General features: G+C 42.8%; 1 protein-coding gene across 4 annotated transcripts in view; it reads right to left on the bottom strand.

Moving 5' to 3' along the window:
- RPS6KA2 (ribosomal protein S6 kinase A2) overlaps nucleotides 1–20,935 on the bottom strand; it is a 308,863-nt gene that overhangs the window by 88,966 nt on the left and 198,962 nt on the right. For all 4 annotated transcript variants that reach the window (XM_069786870.1, XM_069786872.1, XM_069786871.1 and 1 more), the window contains one exon: nucleotides 18,074–18,155. In XM_069786870.1, the coding sequence (XP_069642971.1) occupies nucleotides 18,074–18,155 (82 nt within the window). The remainder of the gene's footprint in view (nucleotides 1–18,073; nucleotides 18,156–20,935) is intronic.

Here is a 20,935-nt window from a genome sequence, read left to right as displayed (position 1 = left end):
GGAAATGCTATTTGCATTACTGTGTTTCTGCTCCACACAGTATTATACACAAATCTTCTAAAGAGCAGCCTTTCATGTTGTACCTTATCAGCACACCATTATTACAACAGAAAGGAAAACAGAAAAGTGTCCTGTTGACACCTGAATGTAGAAGTACACCAATAATGTCACATAGGGATTTTACGCGCATTTCTTTTGAAAGGCATATAATTTCGTGAAGGTTATTTTTCTGGAAGAAAGATCCTCTGTGCCCCCAAATATGGAACTCTTTAGATATGGGGAAGAAGCCATTAAAAACAGAGCTTTACCACTCAGCCCTAGCGCTGCTGCAGCAAAGGAAAAAAACAGATTCACAGAGCAGGAGACACTCCTTTGTAGAAGGGCACTCTGAAAAATCGATATGAATGCAGACTGGGTTTTAGGAGTCCAGGGTCTGGAGGAGGTCATTTTATCCCCCCCCATCCCTCCTTTTTTTCCCCCTTTTACATGAAACAACACATTTGGCTTTAAAGAAACCAAAGACTTTCCTTTGTTTCTTGTTGGGTTTGGTTTTTTTAAAGTAGCTTGGATGCTTCCATGTTGAGATTTGGAATGACAGATGTCTCTAAATTAATCCTTGACAGATGTCTCTAAATTAATCCTAAACTTTTAATATTGAACTTCTACTTATATTATTTATCACCTATTCATTATTCTCCCTAAACGTTTGGAAAAATTAATTAAATCTTGCAATATCCCTCTGAAGTACCTCTGCCCAATTTTCCAACAAGGAGAATTAAAGGACAGATTGATGAAGTTTAACGTTACAAAAAAAAAAAAAAAAAAAAAAAATCATATGGGAGCTGTCAGGAGCAAACACGGGTTTCTAGGACATACTATCTCTGCTGAAAACAAATCCTGAGAGCAGTGACCTGAGCTCTCCCCACTGTTTTCCTGACACCCTCGCCCAGGCTGCAGCAGGTCTGAGCTCTGCGGGTGCTGCTCCGTGGGCTCCCTCCTGCCCCACAGAGTCTCTGCCAGCTCTGACCTCCCGCCGCTTCCCCACTGGGACACCAGTTTGGACCTCTCTCCCCAGCCAAAAAATCCCACAGGCGCTGCAGGAGCTTAAATGTGTTTTAGATTTTTTGCTGAAATTAGCCAGTGGATTTCAACCCCGTCGTTAGAGAAGTACTGACCGATAGACCAGCTTGATGATCGTATAAACCTCATGTCCTCACACAGAGGTGAAATTTCAATTTTTGTGTATTTTTAAACAGAACTGGACCAACGGAATATACACAGATGTGCTTGTGCACAGCTCCCAGGTGAAGCCATTCCCCCTCCACGGTCTGTGAGCTGCAGACGTGCAATGATAGCCAATAAGCCAAATCCTATGGTGATGTACAACATCAACAAAGTCAGAATTACGCCCCTTACAACCGCATAAATCGGTCCCTAACTAACATTGTTATAAACAAACTGAATAAACGGCTCGATGAAGAGCAGAGAGAGCTGCCATTTGGAACTTTGCATGGAACATTTGCATGGAACTTCCTTCAAAAAGCCAAAACGTACAGCTAGAAGTACATCTGTCCATGACTTGTGCAAAACAGAAAGCCTTCAACACCTCTGCATAGCTGCACCTGGGTCACCTTTTTTTTTTTAATGTAAAACATATGTTTTATTTAAATTTGTTTACCTTAGTGGATGTGATATCCTGTCAAATGATCCATGAAGTGATATATTTGTTTCCTGAATTCTACTATAACATACTCCTATTTTTTATTATATTTGCTTCAGCTGAACAGATTTTTTATTATTATTAATTATTGCAGGCAATAGCAACAATTTCAATATTAACTCTTACTGACAGGCAATAAATACCTGTGCTCTAGGAATAGGCATAATTTCAAAATGACAAACGGATAAGAGGGCTGGCCTTAGAATTCAGCAGTCCCAGTAAATACCATTCATCAGTAGCTCTGGAAATTATGATGACCTGAAGGGAGAAACTGGTGGCTGTTTCATATAGTTTTGCAATAAAGAAAAGTTGCTTCAAACAGTTATGAGAGAGTCGGCCTTTTCTCCCTTTACAAAATAGATATTTAAAATTTAGTTCTAACCTACCAGAATCCAACAGAGAAAAGATATAAAGGTACATATAGTCCTCAGTCCTACTCTTCAATACAGTCCAAGGAGGGATGAATTTTCGCCATCAAACTTCTCTCACATCTCCTGTCAGGCTCCAATTCCCTTGCAGCTCCTGCAGCGCTGGCTAACTCGCATGCAGCTGCAAAGGAGAGGCAGCTCCGAGCCAGATGTTTCCTACCCGTGGGGCATTCCAGCATTCAGTGAGCGTTTGCCTTCTGTTTACTATTGCAATATTCCTAAGTCGACAGAAGCAATGAAGAAATTGTTTTTCTCTTGTCCTGCTGGAGATGGAGATGATCCAGATGTCCCAGAGCTGCTGGGTCTCTCAGGGTAAGGAGTTTCACCGCTTGCCTTTAAAGCTTGAGGATCAGCGTGGTTTAATCAACCGTTGCTGCTGTTTGCTCTTAAAACACACCTCTTATGGGGGGTGTTACAGGCAGGGCTGAATAAAGTTTGTGGATTACTTTACTCTGGAAGTGGGAAAACTGTCTGTGCTTTGGTATTCACCACAAATATGTTCCGCAGCGTATCATCAAAGGCAAAAAACCAGCTTTTGTGATTGAAAAGTATTGGGAGCGACCACTGGCTCAGCAGCGAAAATGCAAAGACATTCCCTTTTATGCCAGCCTTCTACAGAAAAAAAATTGTTCCCTTTATTTAGTTTCTGCAGGCCTAAAGAGCCAGTTGTACTGAAAGGGAAGTTTCTTCTCCTTCAAGGATCTTTGAGCAACTACTAATTTGCTTGCAAAGCCTGGCAGAGGTGGAAGGGGGTGAGGGTGGTGCTGGAGCTCCCCGGGAGCTCCTTGGGACACTAACTCAGGGCAAAGTACCCCTGCGTGAGAGTGACTTAAAGCCCACCCGAGTCCCTTCTGCCTTGTTACATGAGCCCCTACCGTTTTGTTTAATGGCGCAGTATGGAACCTTCTGCTTGCTCCAGGTGGGATGTTTATGGACAAGACCAACAATCTTTTATATAATATTAAGTGAGAATTCCTGGAAGGAGCGGAAACACGGTATTATCCCTCTGTGGAGAACGCATGTACTGGGATGCTGTCATTTGCCACCAGGGCAGTTTTGCTTATAGGCTGAACTAATCCTGGTAAATGTTTTCTGTAGAGCTGCTTGAAACTTGTAATTTTGGACATTTTCAAAGATGTTTTTGCTGTGGCTTTTGTTCTGAATTGGAACAAAAAGCCTAAATTCAGCAAGTTTTGCCAAAATTAAATTGCAAAAAATTGTTTTGGGTGCACCACAGTACTGTTTTGTTAAGGGTTTTAATTTATTTTTCATCTATTATTTCTTAAACACTAATTACAATGTACAACTGTAAAATAATTTTTACAAAGATATACAATCAAACTAGAGCATTCTGCTGAAATTCTTACTACCAAAGTTTTTTCAAGAGAAATTTCACTCAGAAGTCCTGTTCTGGTGGATAGACACTCTTCCAGAAACAGTACACTGAATCTTTTCTTTATCAATCGTAACGCACATTCAGAAGATGGAATAATAAAAAAGAGGATTTATGGGTGCTTCAGGAAAAATCTGTTCACTAAGCCCACCAGGAATTTTTAAAACAGAACCCCTGTGCCTTCCAAGTGTAGTAAACATACAAAAGTATGAAGTGATGGGTTTGTGATTGGCCTAGTTGGAGAGCAGTTTGCCAGCTTAGTTCCGATACGGGTAACGCAAGGCAGTGGCTGGACAGTGAGAGGGACATTTCTCAAAAGGGAATGTTTGGATGGATCAGCGATGGAGCACAAGGCAAACGTTAACATTGGCCACGGCTGCACTAGGCTGACTTCTCACTCCAAACACTTCTTCCATTGGGCTGCTTGGATGTGGTAAACACAGAGTCGATCCAATCTGACTCGCTCTAACAAAATGTTTTGGATGAGCAGTTTAGTTACTGAATTCCAAATATTTTGTTTGCAAAATGAGTAACTAGTATATTTAAGGCATCCCTGAGGAAGCTAGGATAGTGGCTTATCATCCAAACCCGAGGACACTCAGTTGATTTAGGAGATACAAAGCCCTGAGACAGCTTCTATTTGTAAACCATGCAGGACCAGGTTTATCAGGTTGCCTGCAATCCAGCCCTCTGAGCTACTTGCACACAAAATAGATGGGAATTTAGAACTCAAGATATTTCAGGAAAATTGTGGAGTTTAATGTCAACATTCAGGCAAACCAAACCTTTGCTTTGCCCAGGCCCTGACATGCTACGCAGACATGCTTAATACAGCTCCTTTGATATGTTTGCCTCATAAAAATAAACGAGCATCTGTGAGACGGCTGTCTGTCACTGAAGAAGCCTCCAGTCCCATCAGCAAGTAGGGTGCGAAGTCAAGGCAAGGTCATTTCCTAAATTAGAGCAGAAGGAAAAGCCTGGTCTCATTTTGGTACCGACACACTGACTAAAGCTTTGCAACCAGCCTTGGCCACACAAACAAGAAAGAAAGGCTGATCTAGTGTTTTCTCCTGTGAGCGGAGAAACAGTGCTTAAACAGTCGCAAATTATTATTCAGCCTGGACTCCACTATGTATAGGGAGCCTCGTGGAAGATATGACTAAGTTCAGAGAGTCTCTGGGTGAAATCATGGCCCTAAAACAGTCAGTAGTAAAACTGCTGTTGACATTAATAGGATCTCACCATCTACATCTTGGTCCCTGTATACAGTTCTGAAAATATACATAGCTGCTTGAACTCCAAAAGAATACCTAACTGAAGAGGAAATCTTCTTTTTTCCTATGTCACTGGGTAACTGCCAAGAGCTAAACATAAACCGTACTAAGCAATGACTAAAGGGAGACAGGAGGAGAGCAGATAAATATTTAAAGTATATAAACATGAAGGACAGAGGAGACTTATTTATCAAAATAAAAGGAAAGAAAGGAATATAAATAGGAGGAGGTAATTGAAACAGACAAAGAGGAAATGTAGGCTGTCGGGCAAACTGTAACTGGATGAACACCTATAGAGCAGAGTGAAGGGTTGGGATCGGTGCCTCATCACCTGACACATTTTAAAACAAAACTGAACAGAAAAAGTTAAATAATGAGTTAGTAAGAAACCAGTCCGCCCTGGCTGCAGGGGAATGAGATTGCATCTTTCACTCTGTGCTACTTTGCTGCAGTGACTCCACCTCAATAAAGCACACTTTTTAAAAAACATTTCTAGATTTCACTACTATGCACAAGTGTTTGGGAGACTGACTGAAACAGAACATTTGTACCAGGATTAATGCCTGTAACATGTTAGAATATTCCAGCAAAGTGAAAAAACCCCAGGAACTAGAAATTTGTATTGGGAATGGACTCAAAAACCCCATGAAGAATAACCATGAGCAGTTTAGCTTCCACACAGTGCTTTTAATTCTGAGATCTCAAACAGCCTTACCAAGAGCCTCGGATCACTACGGCTGTTACCCCATAGGTGATAGCTGGGGGTAATGCAGAGGGCTAATGGAGCTCCTCCGGGGCCACCCAGCCCAGCGACCACCAGCCCTGTGACAGTCCTTCCAGTGACTGCTCAGCAAACCATACTCCTCACATGCAGAGTGCAAACTTTCAGGCTTCCTTAAAGCTTTGCTTTAGAAGTTGCTTGCTTTGTTCTGCTTATGAAGGAGTGCTCTCAAACCCTCTCATGTGATAAACTCTCTAGAGCAAACTAAAAAACAAGCGTGCCGTAACAGCATGGCAGGGTTTCTGCATATTTCTAATGAAGATGCACGTAAGGAGTCCTCTCACACTGGCAAATCTCAAGTAGTGAGGTCAAGTCTTCCGCCTCATGAGCACCTCCTTTTTGCTCCACCAGTCTCACCCACAGCCACCCTTCAAACCCCCTCCACCCCCATGCCCGGGCAGCAGAGCGGAACAGCCTCGCTCTTTTCTACCGAGGGAAAGCACCGAGCACCCCTCTGCCAGCACCGGCGCTCAGCAGCCCTCTTCCCTTGCAGCCCCTTCTCGAGTCCCAAGCAGAAAGGGGTGGGAGGAGGGGTGATGCTCTCGAAATGACACCTGAAGCAAGTGCTGCCCGTGATCCATGACTCTCTCTTCCTGGCCCTCCACTTCTCCACCTGTGGTTTTGCCCTTCCTATTGCCTTTCCTTTGGCTCCACACCCCAGATGACATCTCCAAGCCTGCTGCGACTCCTGATGCTGGGCTCGGGGGATGGCAGCTTTCCACTGCCCCAGAAAGCTGCTCTCAGGAATCTGGGGGGCACCAGCTTACCTGGGGACAGCTGAGGGGCTTCTGGAAAATGGGGATGTCCAGATTTCAGTAGGTTGGAATGTCAGCTAAATGAAGGCTGTGCACTTAGTGGGATGGTCAAGGAAAAGCCTCTTGGTTTCCTTCGTACCAAGGTCAAAATGTGCTGCTTAAGAAACCATTTTCTGTGTAAAAGTCTGGGGGCTGAGCAAAGCCACTGGCTAATTTCCAGAACAAAGCAAGCCAGAGGGGGCACAAGCTGGGGGCCCATCCTTTTCCCTTCATGGGGAAATTTTTCTAGGAGACAGAGATAGGTGGTAAAAGTGACTCAAACGCACGGAATACCGTGTAAAAACAAAAATAAAAAATAGTCCTTCTAAACGTACATTTGAAAATATTTCTTTCTTATGATAACAAGGGTCAAGTTAGTACCTGCATCTATCTACATCCTACCTAGATGTACAACATTAATATTTTACATTGTATAGCTTATTGTATCCATAATGAAAACCAAATTGAATTGATGAGCATTAAGAAAACCCATATAGCAGTACAATCCCATAAACCTGAAACTCCCTCTAAGCATGAAAGGCAACTCTGAGTTAACAGTGATGACGATGACAACTGCTCACTAAATGGCAAGTATACTATAGCACAAACAAAGTCTGAAAGATGACCAGGGATGCAGCGCAATTATCTGAGCAATTCAGGCTTTGCCCAAATTTACAAATTAATCTACCACTGCTGAGAAAATGTCGGTTAAATTACTGCACCATGGAAACCTCTCGAGCGTGTCAGTTACAGTCACATGCAGATAGAAAATGCTGTAGACAAAATAGAAAGGAGAGGTTGTCATTGATGCTGATTGCTGGTCTCTCTTCAAACATCATCAAAACCTCCAACTTGGAGCAAACGCCACAGCCATGAGGAAGCCGTAACTGACATGTGTAACCCACATGAAGAGTATAAAACCACAGACAATAATTTCGTTTCCGTTGAAACAAATCCCAGATGGTAGTTTCTACACCGTGCCATCTAACTTTTATGGAGAGCCAGCTGAGTGCTAGCACACCTCCGGCAGTAGTTGTGAACAGAACGCCTGGCCAGCTGTTTGGTGAAGGTTTACAAGCGACCCAACTGCAACGCCGCGAGGCAAACCATCGGCAGTGCAACCGACCCCCTGCCCTCTGCCGTCACGCTGGCTTCAAATGGCGTCAAGTGGCAGCGTTGACCTCTCTGCTCATCTGCCCTCCTGCTTGAAAGGAAATAACATTTTTCTGTTGTGTTATGGGAACCCGTAAAAGCAGTGGGATTCGACTCCCAGAGGATGCTTACGAATTTGGTGTCCAACCAACTATACGTGCACTGCAGTTGCAGGCAGCTGAAACTGGTTAAATGGCAACTACGTTGGATGCTCCAAGCGGTGCAACTTACTCAGTGAACAGAACAAACAAATGCTTTTTATATAGATAATGGATTTGCACCACAGCCAAAGACTTGCAGAGTCCATCAAGGAAGTTAAAAATCCCAGGGATATTTAGCTATTGTATTTCCAGCTTAGCTTTCCACTACAGCTACAATTTTATGCAAAAGTACAGTTGATTCACAGCTCTGATTATTTCAAATAGTCAATGCATTATGCAGAAGAGACATTTCCTAACAATTTATTGGTTTGGATTCTTCAGCCATTAAATTCCGTAACGCAGCAGATTGCACTTAAGTGGGGAGAAGTGTTAATAACATCTCCATTAATATCTGACTATTACTTTTCGTAAGGACATCGAGCACTGTGAAGAGGAGGCTGGCATAATTAGGTTAACTTTACAGATATGGAGATTGAGAAGAGCAGCAGCAGTAACAGTAGCTGGTTTATGTTCATGCAGCAGGCTGGCAACAGAAATCCGAGCAGAGCCAAAGTCTTAACTCCTAAACTGAGGTACCAGGTCCTATGCTAAACACAGCCTGCCATGAAAGAACAGACTACATCACATAAATTCAAAGGAGATGAAGACTAAAAGTGTTTGAGCCTGTATTTGCCAAAAGAGCAGTTTTTCTCTTCCTGTAATTCATGCAGCCTCGTGGTACCAACAGCAAGCTCTTGGACGTCAGGCAGGATTAAAAGGCTCCCAGGGTTCATTCACGTGCTGCACAGCTGACTCGATGGCTTGGCAGCAATAGCTTCTCTTTTTCAGCAGTGGGTTTCTTAAAATTAGAAGCATTACAAGCAAACAGAAAGCTTACAAAGCTCCTTAAAGACAGCACAAGACAAACAAGACACAAAAAAATTTCATGTCCCAAGACCAAGCCAAAACAAAACCAGAAAAGCAGACCTTCACACGAAGATGCCCATTTTGTCCTATGGGATGCCAGCCAGAAAGGCAGAAGAAAAAGGGCATCAGGCAAGATAAAACAGTGACCAGTGTTATGTTATCGCTGGTAAAGCCTGACTGGCCTGGGTAAGTCCTGCCCACTGATGTTCAGCTTAATTCTGAAGCTAAACACATGAGAGAAGGGGAATGGAGGTTGACAGCTGCAGGCAACCATGAGGAACTGAAACCACCCTCCAGAAGTGCTGCTGTCTCGCGCAGCGGTGCCAGAAGAGCCGTATTGCAAATCCTTCTACCTGAGGGTTGGCTTTTCCTAGGAACTTTCTCTGAATGTTTGTTCCCCCGAGGAACAAACATTCAACATCTCAAGAACACGACCACTCTGCTGTCTTTGCAGCAGGACATTTTTATCTGTTTCATTAAAAAAACTGAATTTTCAACAATCTGCTTGGTAGAGCAGGGGTACTGCTACTACTTCTGTCATAACAAAGCATTCACAGAGAACCTTAGATCTGGAACACGCAGCCAGAGCAGATCACATTTTGTTTAACAGTTACCTCTGACTTACCTAGTGTATAACTAAATCTTCTTCTAACCCAGACATCTAGAAAAAGTGAACCCTGAGGAAGGAAAGGAAGAGATTCTCAGCCTACAGAAGAGGGAAGCTAAACATGATAACAACCTTCAAGACGTGGCAGAAAACTGCAGAGACAAAACTGTTCGCAGCAGAGAGGATGCGAACTAACAGCTTCAGCTGTGGCGAGGCAGGTACAGGGCAGGTGTTAGGAAGCATTTCGTAACGGTAGGCACAGAGACAGCCTAAGGATGAGTTAGGCAAACGTCTGTCAGGAATGACAGAGAAGCAGAGCTGTGCCACCCGAGGTCAGAGGTGGGCTGCGGGACTGCCCCGGGTGCCTTCCAGCCCAGGCGTTAGCGGCAGCGCAAGGCACGAGGTGCCCTCCGAGAGTCCCACGCCGGTGGGTTTACCTGGCGCAGACGCAGGCAGCGACACCAGTTCGGCTTCCAAAGCAGAACCACTGAGCCTCTGTGGTTGTCCCAGGGATCAGCCAGTCCGCGCTCCCAGGTACTCGGCCGAGGCAGAGCACTGCACGCAGCCAGCGGTGCCTGCCTCACTCCGGACTCGTTCATTCAGCTGGAGCTTCACGTCCGTCTTCATAGACCTGTTCCAATTAAACTAAGCTGTGCTTTTCTCTCCTCTCTCTCTGCTTTCCAGCTATTGCTGGGGAGGGGTGTGAGGGCTGACAAAGGCCATTGCACCTCCCAGTTCTTTCCTGGTGAAAGCGGGTTTTCTACAGCTAAAATGGAATTGCACCACATTTGTCAAACAGGATAAACATTTCACTTGTGGCTTCAGGACAACTGTCCGTGTAGTCTCTCCATTCCTGAAACTACACCAAAAGCAACTAACAGCAATCTGCTACTAGACAATAGAAAATACCAAATTTGGTTTTTCTGTAAAGCTACAACCAATTGGGAATAACTGCAAATAGCTGTCATTAGATATACAGTGCAATGAATACGACAAAAAGAATAATCCAAGGGAAAGCAAGCAGTAATGAAAGCCCTTAATCAAGTCTACTACGGGGACTTTGAAGAATGAGTTTGGGTCTAAAAGCTTTTTACTGATGGCACCTACAGGAGCTGCAGTTTCAAGTGTCTCCATTGCTACTTATTCACTGTGTCAAGCACAGCAGGATCAACTGAAAATTTAAAGATGTAGATGGCAAATTGACTGAAAATTACAAGGTGATCTGGAAAATTGCTTTTTACTATCAAAAAAGAAGTGAGTATGATGGACTACTCATTCCTGAAAAAGACCAGCCACCATTCCTTGACTGGCTGGAATAGCCAGGGGACACATTCAAATGCAACCTGCAAGAGCTGCTGCTTTTTTAGAAACTTTGAAGTCCTTCTTTCCCTATTTCATTGACAGAAGAGTGTGACTCAACAAACGTTTAGAACAAACTTGTATAATTTGATCACAGGTGAAGAACACGTCCTTTCTGCCAAAGAAATCAGCAGACTTTTCAGTGCTTTCTTCCTCTGACTTCAGATTTGAATCTCCTTTGTGCTCTCTAGGGAATCATCATATGAATACCTGAATAATGCAACACTTTCAGTTGCTGCTAACCCATGGAACTGCACAGGGATTAGAAGCTAAGGGTGTGGGCATGTTAACTTATCAAAAAGATGGAAAAATTTAAGACAGCTCTGTGCTATACCTAGTGAAAAACACAAACACAGTTGCACTCAGTGTCTTCAACAGCGAAGTCTGTAACTTTGGCTTAAACCTATGACTGCACTAGCAAGCAGTATGGTGCAGCCAGCAATCTATGGAAAGTAACGGTGGGTGCTGGGAACCTGAGGTTGCCCCACACTTGATGTCACACTTTGGTCCCATGGCCTGAATGCCCACGAGAGTCTGGAGGGCACTGGGTGTGCTCCTGGTTTAGTTTCCTCAGGAGGGAACCTAGCTTGGGTGCTCCGAAACTGCAGTGCCCAGCAAACCAAGGCACAGCAAATGGAGATGACTGGAAGAATTGCTTCAAAAGCTTGGTCTGAGCCAAAGCACCAATGCTGTTGGATGCTAGGACTCCCATCACAGTTTCTGCTACACCACTGAACTTCTCATGCAGAAGGCTGGGGTTTGCTTCTCAGTCCTGTCCTGTGCTCTCTTCGGGGCAAAGCTATTTCAGCAGCAATACATTAAGCTGCTGAGGCTGGTTCCAAATGAACATACAACTATGCAGTGAGCTGTAGTTTGATATGACTGTAATAGCAGAGTTGTACTGGAACAAATGCATGGACAGGAAAGAACTGGGCAATATTGCTGCATTTACCTACAGCATGTACAACAAGTGCAGAAGTGTGTGCTCCTATGCAAATCAGTCTGGCTGAATGACAGGGAGGTTGATTGTAATTTTTACCAGTATTTAGGCGAAGACTTAATAATTCTGTCCTCCTTAGGACAATAGGAAGAATTTCCTACCTAGCAACCCAAGCAACAATTTTAACAAGGTGACCCTATACAGAACTCAACAGCCAAAATTTTCATGAAGAGAAAGCTGAATTTTCTCTGGCACGTAGGAAAAGCTCCATGAGGAATAACAGGTTTTTGTGCAAAAACAAACTAGCCAAAATGCTCCCTTGCTACAAAGCAGAGAGCATTTTTAATATCCAGAGTTCATTTCTTGAATGTCTTACCGGTGGGAATTTTTGCCTGATAACAGGATCTTCATGATGCACTCGGCACTGTGAAGAGGCTGTAATTTAATCAGGACTTCATACAATAAGAAGTTCCACACAGCTTGAATAGAAACAGATAATAAAATCTTTAAGTGATGCATGCTCAGTTCATATTTATAGGCAAGATTTCCCTTCCCATCCAAACCTGAATCCAAACACTGTACGGAATCACTAAAGAGTATTAAGTATCTAACCCAGCAGCTACAATCTCAATGAACACAAGCCAATGCTCTTCAGCAAGCACTACGAAAATAAACTTCCAGCGATGCTTTTTGTCATTTTTGACTTGTCCAGTCTGCTGTATATTCAGGCTGGGACGCTCTGTAATATTTGCTGACACACAATGAGCTAGTTGCCTAACCACAGCTCATTTTTCTTACAATATATGAACACATTATTCTCCATGGCCCATTAGGAACAACCTAAGTGAGCTCTCTCAAATGTACTGTACCCTTTCCTCCTACAGAAAGCAAGCCCTAGATAAGCTGACTTTTTAGGGGAGGAAGAAAGAGGTGGTCTGACGCCAGAGCCCGACAGTGACCTCTAAGCACTGATTGTTGAAGATCTTCTTGGTTTCCTTTTAAAAACTCCCACGGGAGGAAAGAAAGTTCTGCTTCCTTGGATGACAGCTACTAATTCCAGCTTGCTCCTAAATTGTGACGGGCAAGGTTGGCATGTTCTGCAGCTCAGCACAAAGCTGGAGATCTTCTCCTTGACTCCTGGCCCACAAAACTTGCAAGCGCATGGGCAAGGTCCAGATGGTGACCCAAGAGCATTGCTGTGTGGCTGAGCACATACCGACTAGGCTGAGCTTTACGTTTTAGAGACACTTGTGAGATATACAGAGGAATCAAGTGTTACTGTGTTTGGGCACACAGAAGTTGCTATTTCCTTCCCAGATTGAAAATTTAGCATATGGCTATTTGTTGAGAGGGGTAACTCCATGTCTCAGCTGGATCTTTAAGAGCACTTCTAGGTCCAGCAATGTTTTTTTTGAGGCCAGAGCCCTGACATTTGGAGGGTTACAATTCTCAGAGCACGCAGGCTTTCCTCCAAAGAGCAGGGCAAGGGGACCTCTGCTGTGGGGTCTGGACTCAGAGGAAACTGGATGTGTGGGCAGGACTACCCTGGTGAATTGTTTACAAGGGGGTAATAAGAGGCCCAGGAGGATATAAAAAAGCTTGAAGAACGCTTTAAGAAAAGATAATAAACCAAAATTTCAAGGGTGAACCTGGGTGAATAACAGAACCTCTCACCAAACACAAGGGCTGAACAAAATAGGACAAGACACCTTGAAAACCTCAGCACCAAAGAGCTAGGTTTATCTGAGGTGAAGGCTCTTTCTGAGTCCTGCCTTATAAGGTTAAATTGTCCTCAGTTCTTTGTTTTGTCGGGTTTTTCTTCCCTTCAAACCAGCAGGAAGCCACTGGAGTTCGACATCTTAGATCTAAACACCACAATCATCTCAGGGAAACTGAGCTGCATACAGAGGAAAGCTGAAGAAGCCACTTCAGTTGGTGTCCAAACAGGGAAGCCACTACTACAATTTTACCAATGGTTTAGATGGAAATCACAGTCCAGCTGGTGACATCTAAGTTAGTTGTTCCATTTAGTGTATAATTAATATCATAGTCTAACATCCCCAAGAACACCACCAGCTCTCTGTGAGTCACTAAAGCTGCTCCCACCGCTCACCGCATCTATAACCATCACACGCACTCAGCAGAACTGTAAACCCATAAGCCTACTGGCTTAGACTGAGAGGATCATAAACTGCAAAGCACTTCAGAGCTTTTGACAAAACAGATTATCAGTTCTAAACCCCGTAAGCAGAAACAGGTAGACTCTCTCAGTTCTCAGCATCAAATAGCTTCCAGTGCTGAGATTTACACAGCCCATTACCAACAAGATGGGCAGATGCAAACTACTTCCTCTTGACCCATCACATAACCTTCGCTACATCATCAGGGTAATATTTACAAAGTTCATAAGCATTGTATCAGTGAATTATGGCTTCGTGCCACTTTCTTTAAGATTGCATGTCTCCTGGAGGGATGGGTCTTTGATTTTCAAGCTGCAGAGGTAGCCCTTACATTCCAGCACAGCAGCCCATTGGGGATTTACGGGCACTCCATGGGTGTTTAATGAGGCTTACACTGTAAGCGATCTAAACAGCTCTTGTTCACAGCATCCTGAAGCACATCCCGTAAAGCTGATGGAGCCTGAGACACCTTGAGAGAAATACTGAGCGAATCAAAATAATCAGCCTGCCCTTTCCCTCTGTCCCGGTTTTGCCAGCAAATACAAGGCACACATACACACAGAATAAACAGTCCCTGTTTTCTTTCTCCTCAGTCTCATGGGGCATTCAGGCTGGGCAGTCAAGACATACTGGTATATATGTGTAAGTTTTTAAACATATAGATCAACTTCATTCTCTTTCATTTTTTTATCTAAAAATCTGATTTTCAAGAAAAAAAAAGGAGAGTAATGAAGACATGAAAGCAACATTTTAAGATGGTATTTAATAGTACTATCTAATGACATTCGGAAAGGCCAAAGTCTCACTCTTGGAAGGTATTTAAGTGCTTAAATGTCTTTGCACACCTGGACACCCCCACCCCCCAAAAAAAGGGTCTATATTTGCAAAGGTAGCTATTAGGGTATTGTAATTTAATAAATAGTGTTTCAAAGTCAGATGAGAACATGCATACATGCAGCCTTGAATCTGATGTGTTTGCCATCTGGCACATAACAGACATAACATTCTCAAACGCTTTGAACAAGGTTTTCCTAAAATTAATAATTAGAATGAAACGCTTATCTAGTTTCTACAGGAAGTTCTCTGCTTTAAAAAACAGACACCCAGAAGCTCCTGCAAAAGGAAATGAGGTGTGAAGGAAAGAAACGTGTGTGATGCTCTCATTTACAACTGAGAGGAACAGTGGCTTTCTCACTTTCAGGGATCCATGCTGTTATAGCTGCTTAATCAGATATACTCTACATTTAATACAAACCTTCGTGAGGTAAAGATTAATTTCATTTTCACAAATGTTTGTGCCTACAGCATGTGCCTCTGCAAACTTTCACAATCTAAACTGAAATATTCTGGAGTCTAATTCTCCCTTCACAACAGGAGCGGTTCTGCTGTTTAGCAGATCTTTTTCAAGCTTAAATCTACACATGCAATTGATCTGCAAAGCCTCTTTTGTATCAAACGACTTTTTTGAGCTGTAAATGCTTGAAGAATGCTGCTGCGGATTGCTGTACCCTTCTTATGCTACCCTCTGCTGTTGGTGAAGTGGGGATCATGCTAACAAGGGCCAACTGCCCTGGAAAGAGGCAGGAGGCAGCAGACTCCCAGGAGGAAGCACCATTTTGTGTTTCCGCTTCTTCCTAAACGTCACCAGCCAGCCATGGCCAGAGTCAGGCTCCTGGGGTAGGAAACCCTTCGGCAGGACCCATTATGGTTGTTCTTCAGAGCAAGGGACAAAGCTAGTTTTAACCCATCACTCCTGAAGGCATTTAACTTCCTCACGTTCTTACTTATCCAGGTTTTAATTCTTCAGACTAAGCCAGAAAAGAAAAAACAGTTTTGCTACCCCCTCTTCTTTTCTTTCCTTTCTCATTTCTCCATTTTATGGGCTTTGCAAATTTCTTTCACTAAAGAAAACAACTGCTGTGATATTTAGGGCTGTGTGGCCATGTCAATGGCATTGGCACTGAGAGCTTTGAGTCTCCTGCTCCATGCTGTACTGTGCAGAGTATAAGTTAGGAAGCAAAATCATTCAGAAATTTGTCTCGTAGCATGCCTTTTGTCAGTAAATACTGAATGCAGTGCTAACAAGTACTTATGGCTTTGCTCCCGTTACTTGACACGGTAATAAATACTTCACGTTGGAGTGACTTCCAGCCTTTTTGAGTGTAGGTAGGCAGCAACAATTCAGCACTCTCACTTAAAAGATGAAATTAAGCTGTCAGAAATCTTACCTATGTGCCAAAAGTTACATGGAAGCTCACTGACAGCAATCCTCATTGTTGTTTGGCTCACTTGCCCTGTGCCAATGGGGTTTTGCCTTCATTTTTGTACTTCAAGTTAAATAGCTGTCAAGTTTAATTTATTTGTAGAAACTAGTGTGGACAAATTAGTTCCTACCAATGGGCTAGTTATCTTGAGATTAATGGGAAATCCAGAGCTACCAGTCAGAGGGGTAAGTAGTCTGAACGGGAGAGAAATGCAATCCAGCAAAATCACAAAGCAGCCTCAACTTTTGGTCTCGTGACCCACGCTTGAGAAAACAATAAATAGCCTGCTGTAACGGCCAAGGGAGGAGAGAGGCAGTGGTTCTGTGGTACAACAAACCGAGGAACTGCCAACACAGAGGGCATCTGGAGGTGCCTGTTCTTGATGGAACAGAGATTAAACCACTTTGAGCAGTTTAAAACCACCATGTAAGTTTTCAGATTTCCTAAAATACTGCCATAATACAAATATATTTTTCCTAGTGGAACCTAACACTACAGATTTAGCTATCAAACATTAAGTAAAAATTGTGTGTTTGAGGATGCAGAAGAAACCCTCCACAAAAACTCTTTCTGCTCAACACACCTCGGAGTTACACATAAAAAGAGAGAATACCCAATTTTCACCTTAGGTGAAAAGTTGTGGGCTCTCAACAGAAACTGAAACGAGTCTCTGCTACGTGTTGACATCAGAGGGATCACAGAGTCCTTCCTCAGACCCTGCGCCTGGCAGGAGACGGCTTCCCCAGGTGGGGAAGGCTCTGAGAGTTGAGTTCAGCTCAGTTTGGGCACATCAGGGTTCTGTTCTTGGTTGAGAAGTCAGAGAATCACTCTATTACACATGCTGTGTACGCAGACCTGACCTTTCAATTTTTAGGTATTACGTACGCCCAGTACTATTTAAGTGGTTATTTACACCACGCTGCTCTGCCAGAACAAACTTTCCCATCTACATTCCAAACAAAAAGATCAGCACGCCAGAATTGCTTCAAACTAACGTTTCTTTGAAAAGGCTTTCTTACGGGAAAGGACTGTGTAAATACCTGGTTTGCCACTTCCCCATTTTGACTGGTACTCAGAAGAGTCGCTGTGTCTGCTTGCCACCACCTGCTCTAACTCTACCTTGCCATAACCAGGAGCTTCATTCTTCTTTTGGTTCCCCAAATTGAGGCATGCTAAAGCAATCTGGATTTTTAAGTCATCAGAACGATCTCAAAATGATCTGTTTTCACATTAGGATAGAAATTCAGGCACTACACTACATTGTGCAAACCCACACTGTCCAAGACAGAGCGAAAGAGCTGCTCTGGGCAAAATGAATGTTGTCCACCTTATCCGCAGAAAGTGTCAGGCTTTTGAGGGGAAAAAACAGAGTACAGTGTGAATTCAGGGAAACAAGAAGACAACTGGATCTTCCGAATTCTGTGGAGGAACAAACAGTAAGGACTTCAGCTGAGACTGAACTTACTCTGTTTGCTTTTCAGTCCTGTGCTTTACTAGAAATTTTTTTGTCTGAGTGAGGCTGTAGCAGCCAGTGGCTCCAGAAGAGGACGACCAGCTTTAAACATCAGTCATTTAGCCCTAGCCTACTACAGACCATGCACTGACTGGTCACGAGCTAGGAAACAGCATGATCTCAGCAACCTCCGAATGACTCCCCACACTTGAAAATATGCTCCCATGAATTTTCAGGCATACAGTGAGAAGCACCAGCTGGAAGGCTGTTCTGCCCAGTAGGAGCCACGTTTTACTTCAGCAATATCCTTATTTAAAAATACTTACTCCAGTTTACTTCAGCAACAGAAAGATACTGTCACTGCAATACAAATAAATGTATGGCCAATAAAAGTCCTATAGATAACACCAAGAAAGCGAAGAAAGCATGCAGCTGGAAACCTCCAAAGACCTGTTCTCCTGCACCCACACTGTATAGGTAATGGGTTTTGTGTATGTTTTTTAGAATGTTCACTACAGCAAGGCAGAATTTTGGAGGGTGGCAGAGACATATTTGTGCACTTCTATATACCGTAAGACAGCAGCAATACAAAAAATGGCAAGACAAGTAAATGACAAAGTAGCACAGAAATAGAGACTGCAGCCACTGTCCCAATCCTTACCTTTCAGAGTTGCCTTCTTAAGTACCTTCATGGCATAAAGCTGACCCGCATCAGATCCCTTGATCTTCCTCACTAGAAATACCTGTAAAAAGCAGACATCTTGTGTAGATAAGTACTGAACTTCCAGCTACAAGCCTTGCTGCATTTGATAGAAGGATACTACAGTTCAGGAAATCTAATGAAAATTATTAGCTGAAATTACTTCGTATCTATTTCACCTGCAATTGGTTGAGCTAGCTCTGGAAATCTTCAGTTTTAAGCCCTTACTGCCACACAAAGAAAATATGTTCAACGTTATTAATTGCCCTTACACATTCAATTAAAGATGGGTGAATAATCAGAATCAGTGTATACACATCTCTTGATATTCTGAGCAGCTTTACATGAAAAAAAGTTATGTCTCATTTGTGCTTAGGAGTGTGCAGTGTCTTAAAATTACTGCCATCAATTAAATTAAGGAGGAAAAACATTTTGGTGTAATTTATGCCATAAGTCATGAATGGTGACTTGCCTAAGATGTAGCTGAAGCAGAAAGTTCATACAGCTGAAAATCTGTTTGTGCATACTTAACAAAAAGTAGGGCTACTTTGACTAACAAATAGGTTTTATTACAAGAAAGACAGTTTCCCCGTTATAGCCTCTATGCTACACCTTCTGACAGTGTAAATTTGTAATTGAAATAAAATTGTAGCTAAGATTGTATCTTTTTTGTTTTACTCCATGCAACTATTTCTTACCTGCCTCTGAGTGCATCTGAGCACTGGAGGGATAGTGAACAAAGGAATCAGTAATTTAGTCTGGTCTTTGTAAGACTTTCAGTGTTTTAACAATTGAAAATAAAATAAACAAATCTTTTAGCTCATTCTCAGGACTCACTCTGTCTGCTGAGGTCAGAAATATCAGACAACAGTGTCTTTTTTCTTTAATTTCAGCACTTGTGTTACTGGACAGAAGCAGAAGTAAAGCCAAATACAGAAACAAAAATAAGCCCCCACACAGAGCATATACTTATAAATATATAAATTAACAAAGGCTAGGTGAAATTATGTAACTAATGAATGTCTAGTGGGATTACAAAAATCTGTGTCGATTATTTTATTCATTGCCTGTTCAGGAACCATGCAGCTTTGTTAACTGTCTCCACCCAAAATATAAAAAGCCAAAAAAAGAAAGGAGGAAGTCTGTTTCTAGCACATTATTTGTAAGTTGAAAGACTCTTCCGCCTGAAAAAAACATGTGTAAACAGATTATGTTTTTCTTGAACACATCTGAGGACAGGTTTGAGGGGAGGGAGAACACCTTTTAACAACCAGGTGGAGAAGCTGGGGGAAAAAAAAAATTGGGGGTAAATTCTCTCTGAACACCTTAATCAGGGCTGTTACATCTGACAGCATCACAGCTACAACACTTCTGCAATACAATCTGATACGTTTTTGGTGAGACTTTGCTTCTCAAGATGTTTCCTGTGTGTATGAGATACGCACAGTTCCCCAGCCAAGCTGCCCTAAACAGCTGAGCTTGGGCACATGCTGCTTGTTCTCATCTCCTGTTTCCTAGTCTGATGGACATACAAATACCTCCGGTGCTCACAACTGTAGGAACAGATGATGAAATCTGGATGTGACAGGAACACATAAGACTCTCTGAAGTGTTTTTCATTAACATTCATGATAAATTAAGCTCAGCTGCTCCAGCATTAACAGGAAGTCAATTCATTTAGAGTTCGGCTAGACAGAAACGTTGGGATATTTTTCTATCCAGCCCAAGTAAAAGATTTATTTTTTGCATTACATTGAAAGGGAGGAGAAAGTCAAAAGCAAGCTTGTCCAAACCCTAGATTTTCAGCTGTATTATTAATCTGTAAAAATGGTCACGGAATCTTTATCCAAAAAACCAAAACCCCAAACCCTTAAGATAATGATTTTAAACTGTACTGCACGTAGAACAGCACAGCATTCTGCATCTGCAGAAGTATTAGGCTGCAGTTCTACAAATATCTTATCTGCTATGTAATCTTGCAAAGCTTTTGCTACCCGTATTGCCATAAAAAGCAAAATTATCAATTTAAGTTACTAGTCACTAATCAGCTGTTCCCTGTAGCACGGGATAGGGCACTTGTCTGCATTCCCTCCAAAACAGATGAGTCAAGAACACTGTGTGCTGTTTTAGAGGACATCACAATAATCACCAAACCAAAAAGGAAACAGAACAAATGAAAATGCATTGTACTGCAAAATGATGTCCTTCTGATTATTCTTAAAGGGAAAGTTACATTGTTCTTGAAACCACCAAGTGGGCCTGGAGTGCTTACTTGACTGGTTGTATTAGCTATGCTATACTAATTTGCCAGAACAGGTATGCAGCTGGAGGTGACTTTCAATTTTCTAGTTTGATATGCATGCAAACACCTCAGGTTACTAATACCTGAACTAGCAAAACTTCCTTAGCTGGAGAAATGGATTTATCACCCAAATCCCAGCCTAGAAAGCTAAGCGAGTGCTGTGACTTCCAAGAGTGCTGAGAGCCCCTCCTCTGACACCAAAGGCATCTTCTCTAATCTTGCAAGAAATTATTTAGGCCTCAGGTGAAGAACCTGAAAACCAACTGGTTTGCATCCCCAGAGACTTACAGATTTGAACCATTAGCTCAGATACCAAGGTGATGAAAATTTAGGTGGTTGGGGACTTCCCAAGCAGACTTCCCTCCCCTGCATCTTTGCTGCTCTGGGGAGTTTACTGACCTGTTTCACATAAGATATGGAAAGCAATTTGTAATCACACACAGCTCCAAACAGCTATGATGTCCACACTCACACTGATCCCCAGAAATCAGATCTCCTTTTGGGAAGTGGTGGCAGAGACT

This window comes from Haliaeetus albicilla, chromosome 7 (genome assembly GCF_947461875.1).
Source record: "Haliaeetus albicilla chromosome 7, bHalAlb1.1, whole genome shotgun sequence".
Classification (NCBI taxonomy): Eukaryota; Metazoa; Chordata; class Aves; order Accipitriformes; family Accipitridae; genus Haliaeetus; species Haliaeetus albicilla.
Note: the sequence above shows the minus strand (reverse complement) of the source record. Positions and strands in the feature narration are given on the sequence as shown.